The 17,669-nt window shown below is 43.2% G+C and overlaps 1 protein-coding gene across 2 annotated transcripts in view; it reads left to right on the plus strand.

Moving 5' to 3' along the window:
• Nucleotides 1-17,439, plus strand: part of LOC113062548 (DENN domain-containing protein 3-like) — a 29,606-nt gene extending 12,167 nt beyond the window's left edge. For both annotated transcript variants that reach the window (XM_026232461.1, XM_026232460.1), the window contains exons 15-24: nucleotides 1,364-1,623; nucleotides 1,706-1,876; nucleotides 3,494-3,623; nucleotides 4,280-4,387; nucleotides 12,613-12,752; nucleotides 13,712-13,872; nucleotides 14,278-14,417; nucleotides 14,894-15,012; nucleotides 16,256-16,393; nucleotides 16,478-17,439. In XM_026232461.1, the coding sequence (XP_026088246.1) occupies nucleotides 1,364-1,623; nucleotides 1,706-1,876; nucleotides 3,494-3,623; nucleotides 4,280-4,387; nucleotides 12,613-12,752; nucleotides 13,712-13,872; nucleotides 14,278-14,417; nucleotides 14,894-15,012; nucleotides 16,256-16,393; nucleotides 16,478-16,681 (1,571 nt within the window). In that variant the 3' untranslated portion in view covers nucleotides 16,682-17,439. The remainder of the gene's footprint in view (nucleotides 1-1,363; nucleotides 1,624-1,705; nucleotides 1,877-3,493; nucleotides 3,624-4,279; nucleotides 4,388-12,612; nucleotides 12,753-13,711; nucleotides 13,873-14,277; nucleotides 14,418-14,893; nucleotides 15,013-16,255; nucleotides 16,394-16,477) is intronic.
• The last annotated feature ends 230 nt before the right edge of the window (nucleotides 17,440-17,669 follow it).

Raw genomic sequence — 17,669 nt, forward strand, 5'->3', positions numbered from 1 at the left:
GTTTAAGGAGATATTTTTAGCTGTATTGTGTGCTGTTTGTATACATCTCTCTGGAATTTACCTTATTGTTTTATTGATTGGAGCCATAAAGTAAAGAAAGCACCTTTAATCACGATGTCACGAGATAATAATTCATTCAGCATTTCCCCGTGATCATGTTCTCAAACTACATGACTTTCCTTCGTTTGTGTCATGTGGAAGAGACGTTTTGGTCATTTAAAGTCCACCTCATATTTGAATGTCAATAAGATATTATGATTATATTTGAGTCTGTTCCTGACACAAAGCATCGTATGACATCAGTAGACCTGCAGTACAGTATAGTGCATGAGTCCTGTGACTGATTTTATTTAATGCTTTTTTGTTGCCACTTTTTCCCCCTCTCGCTGTTCTTGTATTTGTTCATTTGTGTCCCTTGGAAAAGGAAAGTCATACCGGTTTTTAACACGATGGAGAGTAAATAATGAGTAAATGATGACTCTTTGAAACTTCCTTGTCCTACCAATTAAAATCAAAGTTTAAAAAGTAGTGTAAAAATGTAGAAATAAATGATAAAAAGTCAGATTATGAAACTGAATTAATAAATAAAAAATGTATTTTATATATATATATATATATATATATATATATATATATATATATATATACATACATACATTAGAAGAGATCATTAGAAATATGATTATTAAATACATAAAACTAGATTGAAATATATAAATAAATGAGATAAAATTAAAAAGATTAAATGCATAAAACTAAAATAAAATATATGCATATATAATTAAATTAGATAATATTTCAAACAATCAAAGTTTAAAGGAAACAGGTTAAAAATGTAAAAATAAATGATAAATATGAGATTAAACTAAATAAATAGATAAGATTTACTGAACTATATAATATTTAAATAAGATGATCCATCAGCATATAAAAATTAAGAGAAAACTGTAAAAAAAGTAAAATTATAAATAGTAATTAAAATTACACTAAATAAAAAAAAACAATATATAATTACATATTTGATTTATATTTAGATTAAATTAAATACGTGTATAATAAAAAAAAAACTATTATGTAATTATCAATTAAACAGTACAGTAGTATAGTATATGTGGAAACACCCCGCAACATAACGTAATGTTATATAAACTAAATCTTTTACAAATAATAAATAAATAAAAAACATATATTTTTCTTAGTTTATAAATATGTTAAATATCACAATATAAATTGGGTAGCTGCTTTATACCCAATATTCATTTATTTACGGGTGCCTTGCACAAAGATGATGGTATTTGGTTTTCCGTGGCATCTAAAATCCCAATCTTCAGTAAAGTGCTCATGTTTGTAACATCTCCTCCAGGTCAGCAGAAGCAGGTGGATCCAGAGACCTTCTGTTTCTTCTACAACTTCTGGAAGGAGTCCGAGGGGGCGTCTCAGGACGTGGATCTGCCGGTCGTCGTGCTGGAGCACCTGGAGACCGACGAATGTGTCTACAAGCTCTCGTCCTCGGTGAAGACCAGCCACGGCGTGGGGAAGATCGCCATGACCCAGCGCAGGCTCTTCCTGCTGACGGAGGGCCGGCCGGGATACTTCGAGATCACCAAGTTCAGAGATATCGAGGTGAGGTTTCGCTCACATCGACCCGGCTTTAATAGTTACTGCATTAACTGCTACTTTGAAAGGCTTTATTCTTCTCATCCAGGACGTGAAGATCTCTTCTGCACCTTTCCTTCTGCTGAGGATCCCGACGCTGAAGATCAAAACGTCCCACAGGAAGGAGACGTTCGAGGCCAATCTGAAGTCGGAGTGTGACGTTTGGCACCTGATGATCAGAGAGATGTGGGCCGGGAGGAAGATGGCGGACAACCATAAGGTTCGGTCTTTGCTTTAGCTAAAATTCATCTCCTGGATCAGCCAAACCCTTCGGACATGAAATATTTGTAAATATGTTCAGGCCGCTCATTTGCATACCAACATGATTGACCGCTGTTAAAGCCAAATTACCATTTTAGACCGATAAACTGTAATACTGTATAAGATTTCTATTCCACTGAAAGTATAAATCCAGGCTATTAGATTTATAAATCTAGCCGTTTTCAAAGCACATATATTTATATCTTATAAAAATATATCTAATTAGTAATTTTGTTTTACACAATGTAAGTTTCAGTACTAGTATGTTTTTAAATCTTCACTTTCAAATGTTAAAACCATCAAAAATGTATAGTTATATATAAAATTGTAGTAAAATTGATGAGTTACAGGCCAATAATGATAATTTTGTCATATTGCAGCTTTAACTTCGATAGTGAACATTTCATGTCACAAGAAAACATCTCATATTGGTGCAGCTGAGATTTTATTGTTATTACTTTATATATTTTTCTAATCAAATTATAAAAAAAAAAATAAGACAGGATAAGTGTTGATAAAAAGGCTGATATAATAATTTTATTTTCAATTATGATTTTGGCTTCAAGTAATTATGAAAACAAAAATAATCAAGATAAAAACATATGGTAGGTTTTTTTTATTTTCTTAGTAAGTAAATGTTCTTTTTCTTAGTTGTTGTCTTGATCTAATTTATTTTTATTTATTATTTTTATGTTATTTAAAGTTATGTATATTTATAGACTACTGACTACTAAAGATTTAAAATATATTGCTATAACATAACAATTATAGAAATATTATTTTAATAAAATTTGTGCTATCAAATGATTAACCGTGATTAATTACGTCCAAAATAAAAGTTTTTGTTTACATAACATGTGTATGCACTGTGTATATTCTTTATGTGTATATATAAATACAAACATATAAAGTATATAGTTTATAGATGTATATATTTCTATTCATATAATTTATATTATATATAAATATATTAAATATATAAACTTATTGTTAAAATTGTGTGTATTTATATGTACATAATAAATATCCACTTTTATTTTGGATGTGATTTAATCGTTTGACAGCCCGAAATAATATAATTGTATTCATTAAGTATATTAATAATACATTTAATTTAAACTGCCATTTACAGTACTAATATGTTTAAATTCTTCACATTCAAACGTTAAACCTTTGGCAGAAAAACGGCATTAAGTAAATCTGCGTTTACTTGACGGCAGGTTTATTATAAATGCTTTTTGTCCTGAAAAGAAGGTCTTGAAAACTCATGTCCACCAAAATGATGTGAAAAAGCTGTTCTGAAGTTTGTGTGGAGTAGCATTTACAGTGAACCTGAAAACACCAGAACAGAGTGTAAAAGTACACAGTGTCATTGTTTTTACTGAATGCTGCAGGTTTTAATGTGAGGTGTCAGAGTTTAGCACAGAAGTGTAGGGTTTAGTTTCGGGTGGAGTTGCTCTCACTTTCTCAAATCGCTGCTCTGCAGACATGAAGCATGGAGACATTAATAGCTGTTGTCCCGAGGGTCAGGAGAGTCTCAGCCGTGTGAATGTGTGCTGTGATCTGTGTCCTGCAGGACCCTCAGTTCATGGAGCAGGCCTTGACTAACGTTCTGCTGATGGACGCTGTGGTCGGCAGCCTGCAGTCCCAGAAAGCCATCTTCGCTGCTACCAAACTGGCCTACTTTGACAAGAAGAAGCATGAGGGTGTGTATCACTCAATAAGTGCTATAATGAAGAACCACGTTTACTCCAGATCTCTTACTCTGCCTTTTTCATTTATGGTTGAACGTGCATAATTACTAAGTCATGCACTTATATATACACACACACACAAACATATATATGTGCGTGTGTGTGTGTGTGTGTGTGTGTTAGTGCTGTCACTCAATAAAAAAAAAGATAATTAATTGCTCGTTATTTATTAATTAATCAAGATTGTTATACAATTATCATATTTTTATATTATTATTAAATTAATTATTTTCATGTGTGTATATGTATGTAGACACACATTCGAATAAATTACATATTTTTATATGTGACTTATTGTTTTTATCAAAATGTTTGTTTTATTTGTTTTTCAATTATATTTAAATGAGATGCACGCTTTCTTTTAAGTTCAATTAAAAAAAGAACTTTTTTTTATGTTCAATAAATGCATGCATGATGCTTTCAGAGAAAATGACTTATGTAATGAGGAAATGTAATGTTATGTAATCATCGTGATCTCAATATTTTCAATAAATGAGCAGTCTGAAGGCATTAGTTGGAGCTAAAAACAGAAGAGTACGTGTCACCAACCGTGTGATAAATGACTGATTTATATTTAGTGACTGTCTCTGTCTCTGGGTGTATTGTAGTGCCCACGACAGTCCCTGAAACTACATCTGAGACCCTGAAACACAAGATCAACCCGTCTCTGGACCAGACGGCTCCTCAGGCGGTGGACATCCTGCTCTACACACCTGGTTGGTCTGCTGAACGTCTTTTGTGTTTAGCAAAATAAAGAAAGGAACGCAGAGTGCAGTATTTATCTGTTTAGAACAGAGCAAGCCTAACACGTTTGTCTCATATCAAATCAGCTTTCGCTTTCAAGTGTCTCTCACCCAGATCAGCCAGTTTCCCCTGGTGTTTCCACAGACGTGTCACTGGTAGAAGGGTAGTGTGTTACTCCAGTGACCTGTTCACATGTTTGTGTGTGATCCTGCGAGCATGGAGAAGAACAGGTTTTCCAGTCAGTTTCACAGAAAGCACCCAGGGCTGAGTTTCCGTGCTCTCTTATTTCCTTCCAGTGTACGATTACGCCATATTCACCCTTACTGGACTCATTCAGGAGTCTGGACAGATGTCATTAAGATTTCCTCTGAGTGACGTGCTGTAAGTGAACTGGGTGAAACACAAACCTTTGTTCAAGGATCTGAAGCACTTCATTCTTTACTGTGTTTGTTAAAGGCGTAACGAAGCTAAACAAGCACAACTCCAGGTCAGGTTTTGGGGTTATTTGATTTTGATTTTTTTTTTTTTTTTTTTTTTTTTTTTTTTGCATCCTCCAAGGTTTTTTCGTTTTTCTTTTATTTTATTTTTATTTTTTTTGCATGCTCCAAGCTTTATTTTTTCTTTTTTCTTTTTTGCATGCTCCAAGCTTTATTTTTTATTTTTTATTTTTTGCATGCTCCAAGCTTTTTTGTTGTTGTTATTGTTGTTGTTGTTTTTTTGCATTTAAAATGTTTTTATTATTAGTTTTTTTGGGGGGATTTGTACATTATTTATATAAACTGTATTATCTTTATACATATTTTATTATTATATGAATATAAATAATTAATTTATATTTTCTGAAGAATGCATAAAAACCAAGCAAATTTCATCCAATACAATATCTGCCTATTCCATTGTTTCAGTCGTAATTATAACGAAACTCAACATTTTTAAACCTTTTTATTGATGTATTGAATTAATTACCACAGTTACTTCATTTATATATTAAATTAATGAACGTCTCGGTTACGTACGTAACCCTCGTTCCCTGATGGAGGGAACGGAGACGTTATGTCGACCGACAAATGGGGTCTCACTTGGGAGGCCAATCATCTCTGATTTTAAGAGAAAACGCCAATGAAATTGGCAAGTGGATTAACACACCTGAGCCACTCCCCGTGCCAGCGGGTATAAATAGGGCGACAGGTGCATCCACTCATTAGGTTTTACGCTGAGGAGCCGAGAACGTGTCCCGGCAACAGCGAATGGTTCAAGGTTGTGGCATGGGGACATAACGTCTCCGTTCCCTCCATCAGGGAACGAGGGTTACGTACGTAACCGAGACGTTCCCTATCTGTCGGTCACTACGAGTTATGTCGACCGACAAATGGGGTCCTATGGAAAACGCCATAACCTGAACCTTGTCACAACCCTGAGGCGCTGCAATTGTTGACAAGCCTTGGCGTGCCACAAAAGCTACGCTTAAGGTCGTAACCTTCCCAAAGCCCCAGCGCAAATTCACTGACCTTGGTACCGAAGGGGCCAAAGGGTGAGTACATCGCTGCTGGAGAAGGCCATGCTGCTGTTCCGCCCACATAAAGTAAATGGAAGGGATTTCAACCTTCAGTGAAAGATTGCTTCAAATCTTCCCTATTTGTTCTTTCAGCTGGCAAGACAATGGGGAAGCGAGCCTTTAGGAAGGGTCGCTACGGAGACCACATCCTACCCGTAGGGAGGTGACATGTGGATATACTGATATGGACTGACCCAGGGGGCAGTACTACATATGGAAGGGGTCTCTGAGGCAGGTCCTACCTTGGAGTAGGGATGGGACGGCTGCCAGAAGAGACCGACAGAGCGATCTGTCAAGGGAAGACACGGGTTTGCCAAGAGGGAAACCTTACCGTGGAAGAATACACATATGGGATTACCCGCAGGGAACCCAGCCATATGGACACCTAGCCCAGTACGGGGGCTGACCGGCTCCGGGCATGCTAACGCCAGTACTGGGCCTGGCGACAGACTGCTCCGCCAAGTCTGACGCCGAGGGTGCTGGAGGATGCTCGACCAGGGTACGCCAACCGGGGAACTCTACTGGGAGAAGAAGGCGCTCACATCCCCGTGTTAGGGGGAATGGCGCAGCAAGCGAGACACCCAGCCAGCCCTTCCCGCCAATTACCTGTTACCCAACACACGGGAGGAAACTGGCTCTACACGGAGGTTGTAAAACCTCGCAAAGGTGTTAGGTGTCGCCCAGCCCGCAGCTCGACAAACGTCTGCCAGAGAGGCGCCGTGCGCCAACGCATAGGAGGAGGCCACACTCCGTGTGGAGTGGGCCCTCACCCCCAGGGGGCACGGCTCGCCTTGGGAATGGTAAGCCAAGGCGATGGCGTCCACTATCCAGTGGGCCAACCTCTGCTTAGAGACAGCCTTCCCCTTCTGCTGACCTCCAAAGCAGACCAGGAGCTGCTCAGAGCTTCTGAAGCTCTGGGTGCGGTCCACGTATATGCGGAGCGCTCTTACGGGACACAGCAACGACAAGGCTGGATCTGCCTCCTCCAGGGGCAGCGCTTGCAGGTTCACCACCTGGTCTCGGAAGGGAGTGGTGGGAACCTTGGGCACGTATCCAGGCCGGGGTCTCAGGACAACGTGAGAGTAGGCCGGCCCGAACACAAGGCACTCTTCACTTACCGAAAATGCTTGGAGGTCCCCGACCCTCTTGATGGAAGTGAGCGCGATCAGGAGCGCTGTCTTGAGAGACAGGAACTTCAGCTCAACCGAATCCAGCGGCTCAAAGGGACCCCTCTGAAGTCCCGCCAGGACAATAGAGAGGTCCCAGGAGGGAATCAGGGGTGTCCTAGGAGGATGTAACCTTCTGGCACCCCTCAGGAACCTAACGATCAGGTCATGCCTCCCCAGGGACCGGCCGTCCACTGCATCGTGATGTGCTGCAATGGCAGCCACATACACCTTCAGGGTGGAGGGTGACAGCCCACGCTCCAGCCTACCTTGCAGGAAAGAAAGCACGACTCTGACCGGGCATCTCCGGGGGTCTTCTCGGTGAGAAGAACACCAATTCGTGAACAGACTCCACTTCAGAGCATAGGCCTGCCTCGTAGAAGGGGCTCTAGCCTGAGTGATAGTGTCTACCACTGCTGGGGGCAGATCACTTAGGTCTGCCGCGTCCCGTCTAGAAGCCACACGTGGAGGTTCCAGAGATCTGGACGCGGGTGCCAAATGGTGCCAAGCCCCTGAGAGAGAAGGTCTCTCCTCAGGGGGATGCGCCAGGGAGGGGCTGTCACGAGGAGCATGAGTTCCGAAAACCAGGTCCGGGTGGGCCAGTAAGGCGCAACCAACAGGACCTGTTCCTCGTCCTCCCTGACCTTGCACAGTGTCTGTGCGAGCAGGCTCACTGGGGGAAACGCATACTTGCGTAAAGCCCGAGGCCAGCTGTGTGCCAGTGCATCTGTGCCCAGGGGGGCCTGGGACAGGGAATAGTACAGCTGGCAGTGGGAGGACTCGTGGGAAGCAAACAGGTCTACCTGGGCTTCCCCGAATCGACTCCAAATCAGCTGGACCGTCTGGGGATGGAGTCGCCATTCCCCGGGGAAAGTGAGCTGTCGTGAGAGCGCGTCGGCTGCACGATTGAGCTCCCCCGGGATGTGGACAGCGCGCAGCGACTTGAGCCACGTCTGACTCCAGAGGAGGAGATGACGGGCGAGTTGAGACATGCGGCGTGATCGTAACCCGCCTTGTCGGTTGATGTACGAAACAGCCGCAGTGTTGTCCGTGCGGACCAACACGTGCTTGTCCAGCACTTGCGGACGAAACCGTCGCAAAGCTAGATGCACTGCCAGCAACTCCAGGCAGTTGATGTGCCAAAGCAGTCGAGGTCCTGTCCAGGACCCTGAGGCTGCCTGCCCGTTGCATGTCGCGCCCCAGCCCGAGTTGGAGGCATCTGTTGTGACAACAACGTGCCGGGACACTTGTTCCAAGGGCACACCGGCCCGTAGAAAGGCAAGGTCCGACCAAGGACTGAATAGGCGGCGACACATCAGTGTGATGGTGACACGATGTGTACCGCGGCGCCATGCCCATCTCGGGACTCGGGAGTGTAACCAGTGCTGAAGTGGTCTCATATGAAGCAATCCGAGCGGCGTGACTGCGGCTGCGGATGCCATATGCCCCAGGAGCCTCTGAAAGTGTTTCAGTGGTACCACTGTCCTGCCTCTGAAGGAACTCAGGCAGTTCAGCACTGAGTGGGCACGTTCGCTGGTGAGACGTGCCGTCATACTCACCGAGTCTAACTCCATACCGAGATAAGAGATTCTCTGCACAGGGGAGAGCTTGCTCTTCTCTCGGTTGACCTGAAGCCCCAACTGACTGAGGTGCCGAAGCACGAAGTCCCTGTGATCGCACAACTCTTCTCGGGACCGGGCCATAATGAGCCAGTCGTCGAGATAGTTGAGGATCCTGATGCCCACTTCCCAAAGTGGGGCAAGGGCGCCCTCCGCGACCTTCGTGAAGACACGGGGGGACAGGGAGAGCCCGAAGGGGAGGACCTTGTACTGCCATGCCTGACCCTCGAAAGCAAAGCGCAGGAACGGTCTGTGACGAGGGAGGATAGAGACATGAAAGTACGCGTCTTTCAGGTCGATCGCTGCAAACCAGTCCTGGGGCTGGACGCATTTGATAATGCGTTTCTGCGTCAACATCCTGAACGGGAGCTTGTGTAGGGCCCGATTCAAGACTCGCAGATCCAGGATAGGTCGAAGGCCACCGCTCTTCTTGGGCACGATGAAGTAAGGGCTGTAAAACCCCGTCCTCATCTCGGCTGGAGGGACCGGCTCGATTGCATCCTTCGCCAGGAGGACAGCAATCTCCTCGCGCAAGACAGGGGCGTCCTGGACTGCCACCGAAGTCTCGAGCACGCCATTGAACTTGGGGGGTCGCCGGGCGAATTGAATCGCATAGCCGAGTCGAACCGTCCGGATGAGCCAGCGTGACGGGTTGGGCAGCGCAAGCCACGCTCCCAGATACCGTACAAGTGGCACCAAAGGGACAGTCGACATACCCGCAGTGGTGCAGCGATGGGGAGTCGTGCCGCAAGGCCCAGAAGGCACAGCGTCCTGGGTCATCGCAACCACACTCCTCGTGTTCCCGGAGGAACTGGCCAGAGACGCGTGGAGAGGCGTTGCGTCTCCGAACCGCGACCTCTTGGCCGCTGGCGAAAGGGGGCGTCGTGGGTGAGAGTGAGGAAGCTGTGCGTCGCTCATTGTCAAGCCACGAGCCTTGCAACTCGGAGGAAGGAGAATTTGCTCTTTTATTGAAAATGTGGGTACCACTGGCCGTCCGGCCAGTGGCGGAACAGAACAAAACAGAAACTGAAGATTCTCCGCCCGGCCCTCCTCCGGGGGAAGGAGTGGCGCTGTCTTCGCCATCTCCTGAAGAGCAGTTCTCCGCATCTCCGAGTTGCCCGTGTCAGGGCCGCTTGGTCGACTTCCTGGAGGACTTCGCAGCCGGGAGTGACACGGGGGGCGCCGCTCTCCTGCGCGGGGCTCGACGCGCCGGCCTCGAAGAACTCTCAGCACGGGGCGGAGCTGGCGTAGAGGACGCAGGGGGGCGCCCACGGCGACGAGCAGGCTGAGGCGCTACCCGCGACGGAACGGTGGCAGCCGGAGAGACACGTCGGGGCAGGATGTGCTGGATGGCCTCAGTCTGCTTCTGTACCGCCGAGAACTGCTGGGCAAAGTCCTCGACAGTGTCGCCGAACAGGCCTGCCTGGGAGATGGGGGCGTCGAGAAAGCGCGCTTTGTCCATGTCCCTCATCTCAGCCAGGTTCAGCCAGAGATGCCGCTCCTGGACCACCAGCGTGGACATCGCCTTCCCGAGGGACCGCGCCGTGACCTTTGTTGCCCGTAAGGCGAAGTCGGTCGCCGTGCGCAGCTCCTGCATCAACCCCGGGTCGGTACCACCCTCGTGCATGGTTTTGAGTGCCTTGGCTTGGTGTACCTGCAGGATAGCCATGGCATGCAGGGCAGAGGCAGCTTGGCCCGCAGCACTGTAAGCCTTGGCAGCGAGTGCGGCCGTCAGCTTACAGGCCTTGGACGGGAGGCGCGGACGATTCCTCCAAGTGGCGGCGTTTTGTGGGCACAAGTGCACCGCAACCGCCCTCTCCACCTGGGGAACCTCTACGTACCCCCTGGCTGCCCCGCCATCGAGGGTGGTGAGGATGGAAGAGGGAGAAGAGCGGCTTCTGGCCGTGAAAGGGGCCGTCCACGACTTCGTCACCTCTTCATGCACCTCCGGGAAGAAAGGCACCGGAGCAGAACGAGGTTGTGAGCCGCGTCCCGCGCCGAGAAACCAATCATCCAGCCGTGAGGGCTCGGGACTGGGCGGTGTAGTCACCTCCAGTCCGATACTCACGGCTGCCCGGGCAAGCATGGCCGACAACTCCAAGTCCGATTCGGCAGTAGCGACAACACCCGAGGGGGGCAGCCCCGCCGAACCTTCATCCTCAGAGGTCGATAACCCATCCCCCGATGCAGCAATCGACATCTGGTCCTCGGGCGGCGCACCGAAAGACACGCTGGGACCGCTGTGAGACGGCCCAGCAGAATCAATCGGCAGCTGCACGGGACAGTCGCTGCGTGAGGAGTGAGAGGTCCGTGGGGCGTGGCCCGGCGGAGAAGCTCTCACTGTGATCCTCAGATCTCCCAGAGCGCCAGCCGGCGGCCCTCTGCTCGAGCCAGAGAGACCGGGACGGGTGGCGACAGAGGGGTCTGCTGCACTCCCCTTGAGGAGTGAGAGACGCGATCGCAGCGCTGCCATGTTCATACGCCCACAGTAGACGCATGAATCATCCACGAGCGCAGCCTCAGCGTGTTGGACGCCCAGACACTGCAGACAACGCTCGTGACCGTCAACCGAAGACAGGAAACGACCGCATCCAGAAGGACACGGACGAAACGGCATCTTGAAAAAGACGCGAATCGTCCGTGATTTGCTCTTTTAGAGAACTGTCTCTTTTAGCCGAAGCGCCCAGGGGAATCGCCGCTCGCAGGGACACCACTGTAACGTGCCGTCACACCGACCAGGAACAGCTCTACCAAAAACAAAGATGAATGGCTTTGTAGTGATCTTCTTCATCGACTACTCGGCTCCGAAGCAAAAATCTAATGAGTGGATGCACCTGTCGCCCTATTTATACCCGCTGGCACGGGGAGTGGCTCAGGTGTGTTAATCCACTTGCCAATTTCATTGGCGTTTTCTTTAAAATCAGAGATGATTGGCCTCCCAAGTGAGACCCCATTTGTCGGTCGACATAACTCGTAGTGACCGACAGATAGGGAACCATGGATTCATTGTGTCTGGAACATTTTACCTGATCCAAATCTGATGAGCGCCAAGAATTGAGCATTGAAATGAGCATATATATATATATATATATATATATATATATATATATATATATATATATATATATATATATATATATATATATATATATATATATTAATTGACATATTGCATTAATGCATAGCTATGTTCTTTGATTTCAGAACTGCGTGTTCTAAATTAATGTTTTGTTTCCATATTGATAGCTTTTTAATAATTTCATTAGAATATAATTAATCAGATTTAATATATTAGTTAATGAGTAAATGCAGCCTCAATTCTTTATGATATTCTGGCTCAATAAAAGGTCACTGAATGCATTTAGTCTGTGGAAAAATGTCACTCAGTGTGTATTTAGACCAGGAGCACGATACCATCGTCTTATGTGTTTTTGATTTGGTAGGTTTCACTGCTGTCAGCCGTTGATCAAAGACTTGTCAAATGACTCTGATAAGAATCACAAATCAGTTTTCAGTCTTTCTGTTGTGGAACATAAAAACACTCCTGTTGATTCAGCTGAACGTAATGACACATGCTTTCTTTCCACGTCTGAGGTCTGACAAACTGTAGAAGATAGAGAGAGAACAGAAGATCTCGTTTTTTGTGAGACTGACCTTCTTGTCACCGGATGTTATAATTTAGCACAGATGTATGTCTCACTCAGTGCATGTAGACACACATCCTCCCTCAGATTGTGTAAGTTTTCTAGTAAGGGCTCGTGACACAGCAGGGAGGATTTTACCAGCATTCAGAAGGAAACTGAACTGTTACGAATGCCAGAGGCTCGTCGGGTAACCATCACTTGTGTGTTTTTTAGGGCAGCTGGGTGTTTCGGAGCTGGACGGCGGTGGAAACCCAAAGCTGTGGTGCGCTTTGAGCGATGGGAAGGTGCTGGTGTTCGACGCGGCCAGCTGGACGATGCAGCACAACTCGGTTCAAGTGGGAAAGTCCCGTCTGGTGAGGAAACCTTATTATAATGCAAAAATAATAATACAAAAAATACTCTTGCACGTAAGCACCAAAAAACTATAATAAAACAACAAAAAATACTCCTGCACGTAAGGAAAAAAATGCAATAATAATACCAAAAATACTCCTGCACGTAAGGGAAAAAATGCAATAATAATACCAAAAATACTCCTGCACGTAAGCATTAAAATGCAATAATAAAACTACAAGAAATACTCCTGCACATAAGCATTAAAATGCAATAATAAAACTACAAGAAATACTCCTGCACGTAAGCATTAAAATGCAATAATAAAACCATAAAAAATACTCCTGCACATAAGCATTAAAATGCAATAATAAAACTACAAGAAATACTCCTGCACGTAAGCATTAAAATGCAATAATATTACAAAAAATACTCCTGCAGGTAAGCTTTAAAATGCAATAATAAAACCATAAAAAATACTCCTGCACGTAAGCATTAAAATGCAATAATAAAACCATAAAAATACTCCTGCACATAAGCATTAAAATGCAATAATAAAACCATAAAAATACTCCTGCACGTAAGCATTAAAATGCAATAATAAAACCATAAAAATACTCCTGGACGTAAGCATTAAAATGCAATAATAAAACCATAAAAATACTCCTGGACGTAAGCATTAAAATGCAATAATAAAACCATAAAAAATACTCCTGCACGTAAGCAATATGTTGTATGTGCCAACTGAGACTTGTCATGGCACTTGTATACTGTTGTTGTTCTCTTGTTGGTCTGCTTCTATTGTTCTCATTTGTAAGTCGCTTTGGATTTTGGATTTTTTTTGACTGCACCACATTAGTGGGATGCAATATAGTCATGGAAACTATTAGTGCACGTTAGAGTTCTCATAGTAGTGCTGCCCTCTGCTGGTAACTGTATTAACACACTTGTTCACTTGACTTGTTTGCACTCCTGTCAGAATTGCATGCTGGCAGTGAACCAGCAGCAGCTGTGGATCGGCTCAAAGGATTCTTTCATTTACATCATAAATTCACGGAGCGTTTCCTGCAACAAACAACTGATGGAGCATCGTGGTGCGGTCACGGGACTCGCCCTGGAGGAGAGAACAGACAGATTCAGGTAACGGAGACTAAAAAGAACTGGAAATGAAGGAATAGTTCAGCCAAGAATAAAATATACTCCCCCTCAGGCCATCAAGACGTAGATGAGTTTGTTTTTTAATCAGATTTAGAGAACTGTAGCATTGCATCACTTGCTCACCAATGGATCCTCTGCAGTGAATGGGTGCCGTCAGAATGACAGCTGATAAAAACATCACAATAATCCACAGCACTCCAGTGCATCAGTTAATGTCTTGAGAAGTGAAAAGCTGCGTGTTTGTAAGAAATCAGCAAATTCAACAGCTGTGTGGACTCTCACTCTGACGGCACCCATTCACTGCAGAGCACCCACTGCTGAACAAGTGATCAGAATCTAGACGTCAGTGCTGATTGAATTGATCTTTTGACCTGGTGTCGGTGACAGTCAGACGCTGGCGTACTCGTGCAGTGAGGATAGCAGTGTGATCGTGTGGGACGTGTCCACGCTGCAGGTCAAAGGACAGTTCAGAGTCCCCTGTGTCAGACCGCAGTCCATCCAGATCCATAACGGCATGCTGTGGTGCTGTAAGTCTGCCTCTCCTACTACTACAAATGCTCTTCTATTATATTACGAAGGGCTGAAATCATTGATAATTGCATTAAACATTGTGCTTTGATATTTTGATTTTTTAAAGGCTTTCAAATTTTGATAGGAAACAATGTCTCAGGAGTATTTTACAAAATATACTGTATCCACTATATTAAATATTGATTATGATTTTACTTAACCTGTTATCTAATGTATGTTTGAATAAATCGGTCATGAAACCAAGTTTTATTACAGACATATTTTCTATATTTATATTTAAATAATGCATTGGAGTAAAACTATAATAATATCAGTAAAAAGGTTTATTCAAAAACTGCATGTGCAGTTTCTATGCAGTTCAGTTTCTATTTGAACGTTGGTTATAACGCATTATATGATTAATAAATAAGCTTTGGGTTTCTGCTTGGGGTGATGGAATATTTTCAGGTCATAACTGATGTCTTGTATTAAGGTGGAGGTGATTGTCTGCTGGAAGTGCGCAGGAACGGCACGGTTCATCGTAAGGTGTCTCTTCCAAATCACCTGCTGAGCTCACCGAGGGGCTTCAGCAGTTTCCTGCTCTTTAACGAGGTAAACATCAGCTTCACCCTGACCCTGATCAAGCTGGGCTCTGAGACAGCACTTAATGAACTGTGAGGGGACCAGCTTTGATCAGGTCCCAGAAAGAGATTGTGACGGTGCTGTGTGGATGCCAGGCCCTTCTGGGTGGCTCCAGGATGCTTCTAATAGGGCTGGGAAATTATTCAGATTTTTATTTTTAATTATTATTTTAGCTAGTTTGTGGAAGTGCACTGCTACATAGATAATGCTATATATGTTGATACATTTTTTTTTTTTCTTAAAAACTTTTTTTTTTTTACATTCTCTTTATTAAGATTTTTACATTGACACAAAAACAAAAAACATTCCAATACAATTTTTTACACTTTTATACAAATCCTAATTTAACCATTTTAACATAATGATATATGGAAAAAGTAAATAAAATAATACGGGGGGTGCTGGTGTTACATTTCTTTAACTACTTTATTATTTATTTAAAATGTGTGTGTGTGTGTGTGTATGTATATATATATATATATATATATATATATATATATATATATATATATATATATATATATAAAATGTTTGTTTATTTATTTATTTGAACTACCAGTCAAAAGTTTGGGGTCAGTAAATTTTTTTCTATTTTTTATGTCATCAAAAATACTGTAAAAACAGTAATATTATGAAATATTATTAACATTTAAAATAACAGTTTTCTATGTAAACATCTGTTCAAAAGTATTTCTGTGATGCACAGCTGTATTTTCAGCATCATTACTCCAGTCTTCAGTGTCACGTGATCTTCAGAAATCATAACTATATGCAATATACAATTTTTTTATTTATTAAAAAAAATACATATATATAAAAAAATGTTTTATTTGAAATAAAGTCTTTACTGGCACTTTTGACCAAGTTAATGCATCCTTGCTGAAATAAAGCATGCATAAAAAAAAAAAAATCTGAAATTGTCTATTATTATTATTTTTTTTTAATTTACATTTTTAAAATACAGTATATATAATGAAAAAAAAACTATTTTTTTTCTCTCAAAACATGCATGATTTTTCCAAATTCAACAAGTAATTACGATCTTGTTATTATAATTATAACAATTGTGTTTTTTGCAGTAACTGAGTAAATGAAAGTTTGTGATTTATTTTTTATTTTTATTTTTTTCACCTGTCTTACTTCTAAAGCATCAGTCAAATAAAGTGTGATGAGTCTGATTGTTAACTGACCTGTGTTGGGAATGTGATTGCAGTCGGAGCAGCTGTGGGCCGGTTTCGCAGACGCAGGGGAGCTGTGTGTGTGGCACTGCAGAGACCTGAACAAACCCTTCATCAGGATCCAGCTCAAAGACTGCACCGCCGTCGTCTGCATGATCAGAGTCAAGAACCAGGTGAGACGCCGCTCGCGTTCATCTGTCCAGATGTGTGAGTGAGTACAAGATAAAGAGTGACATCACAATCTCTCCCGCTCTCAGATCTGGGTGGGCTGCCACGGACGCAGCCCCGAGGGGAAAACCCGCGGGAAGATCTACGTGTTGAACAAGGATCGATACACGGTGGAGAAGGAGCTGATGGCACATGAAGACAGCGTCCAGACTCTGTGCTCGGCTGAAGATCGATACGTGCTCAGCGGAGCCGCGCGGGCCGACGGCAAAATCGGCATCTGGAAAGTTGAGTAGAACCCAGCCGGAACATGTGATCCGTTTCAGACTTTGCAAACCAGAGCGTGTCTTCAGAAGAAGCCGTGTAAATGAAGAAACGCAGTGCATGCACACACGGCCAGATTTACATGCACTTTATCACATGCATGTCATCATTCAAGTGTTCATTTGCTTGGTACATGAATCTCAATATAGAAGGGAAGGACATTTAAACACTACATTTTATATCAATTCTTCAGTGTTATATCAGTATTTATGTCTGAATATGATTTATGATTTAAGGGTTTCCTCTGGACTGTTATTAGATGAGCTCAAGGCCAAAAACAGCACACTAAGGGAGAAACATGTGCCAGTGTAAAGTGCTTGATTACTTGTTCGTCTTTGAATAATGAACAGCTGGTGGCATTTTAAAAGATGTGAAAATGCACTTTAGTCTCCAACACAACACTATTTATCTTCTCGATGATAAACGTAGTTCAGATGTGTATTTTTTAAGTAAAAGAAGAACAATAAGCCTCATTGATGAGTCTGAATTTTCAGTGCCTTTAAACGTAATGACGGTCTCACTGTCTGCGTGCATCTGTTTCACACCATAACTTTTGTAAATGCAGTTTATCGTTTGTTATATCTGTATTTATCCATTTTTAATAGCCAAAGCGTTTTACTTTTGTATTTGTTTATAAATGTCATTTTGAAGACTGGGGTTTAGATAATCATTTTAGATGAAATGAACAAAAAGACTTGTGTATTAAACTAATAAAACTCTCTGGACTTGTGTTTTGTAGTTTTCCTTTGATCCGCCACTAGAGGGCAGCAGAGTCTTTCTCGTTCTCATCTTTACAGCGTTTTGTCTAGTGTACTTGAAATACTAGTACACTAGTTATTGAATAGTATATAAAAAATGTCTACACTTTTGGCAGTGTGATTAAATAATGAGTTATAATATTCAGTATAATATTAAGTTTGCTCTAGTTGCACATTGCATATTTTGTCAAATGAAGCTGGT

The sequence above is a fragment of the Carassius auratus genome, chromosome 44 (genome assembly GCF_003368295.1).
Source record: "Carassius auratus strain Wakin chromosome 44, ASM336829v1, whole genome shotgun sequence".
NCBI lineage: Eukaryota > Metazoa > Chordata > Actinopteri > Cypriniformes > Cyprinidae > Carassius > Carassius auratus.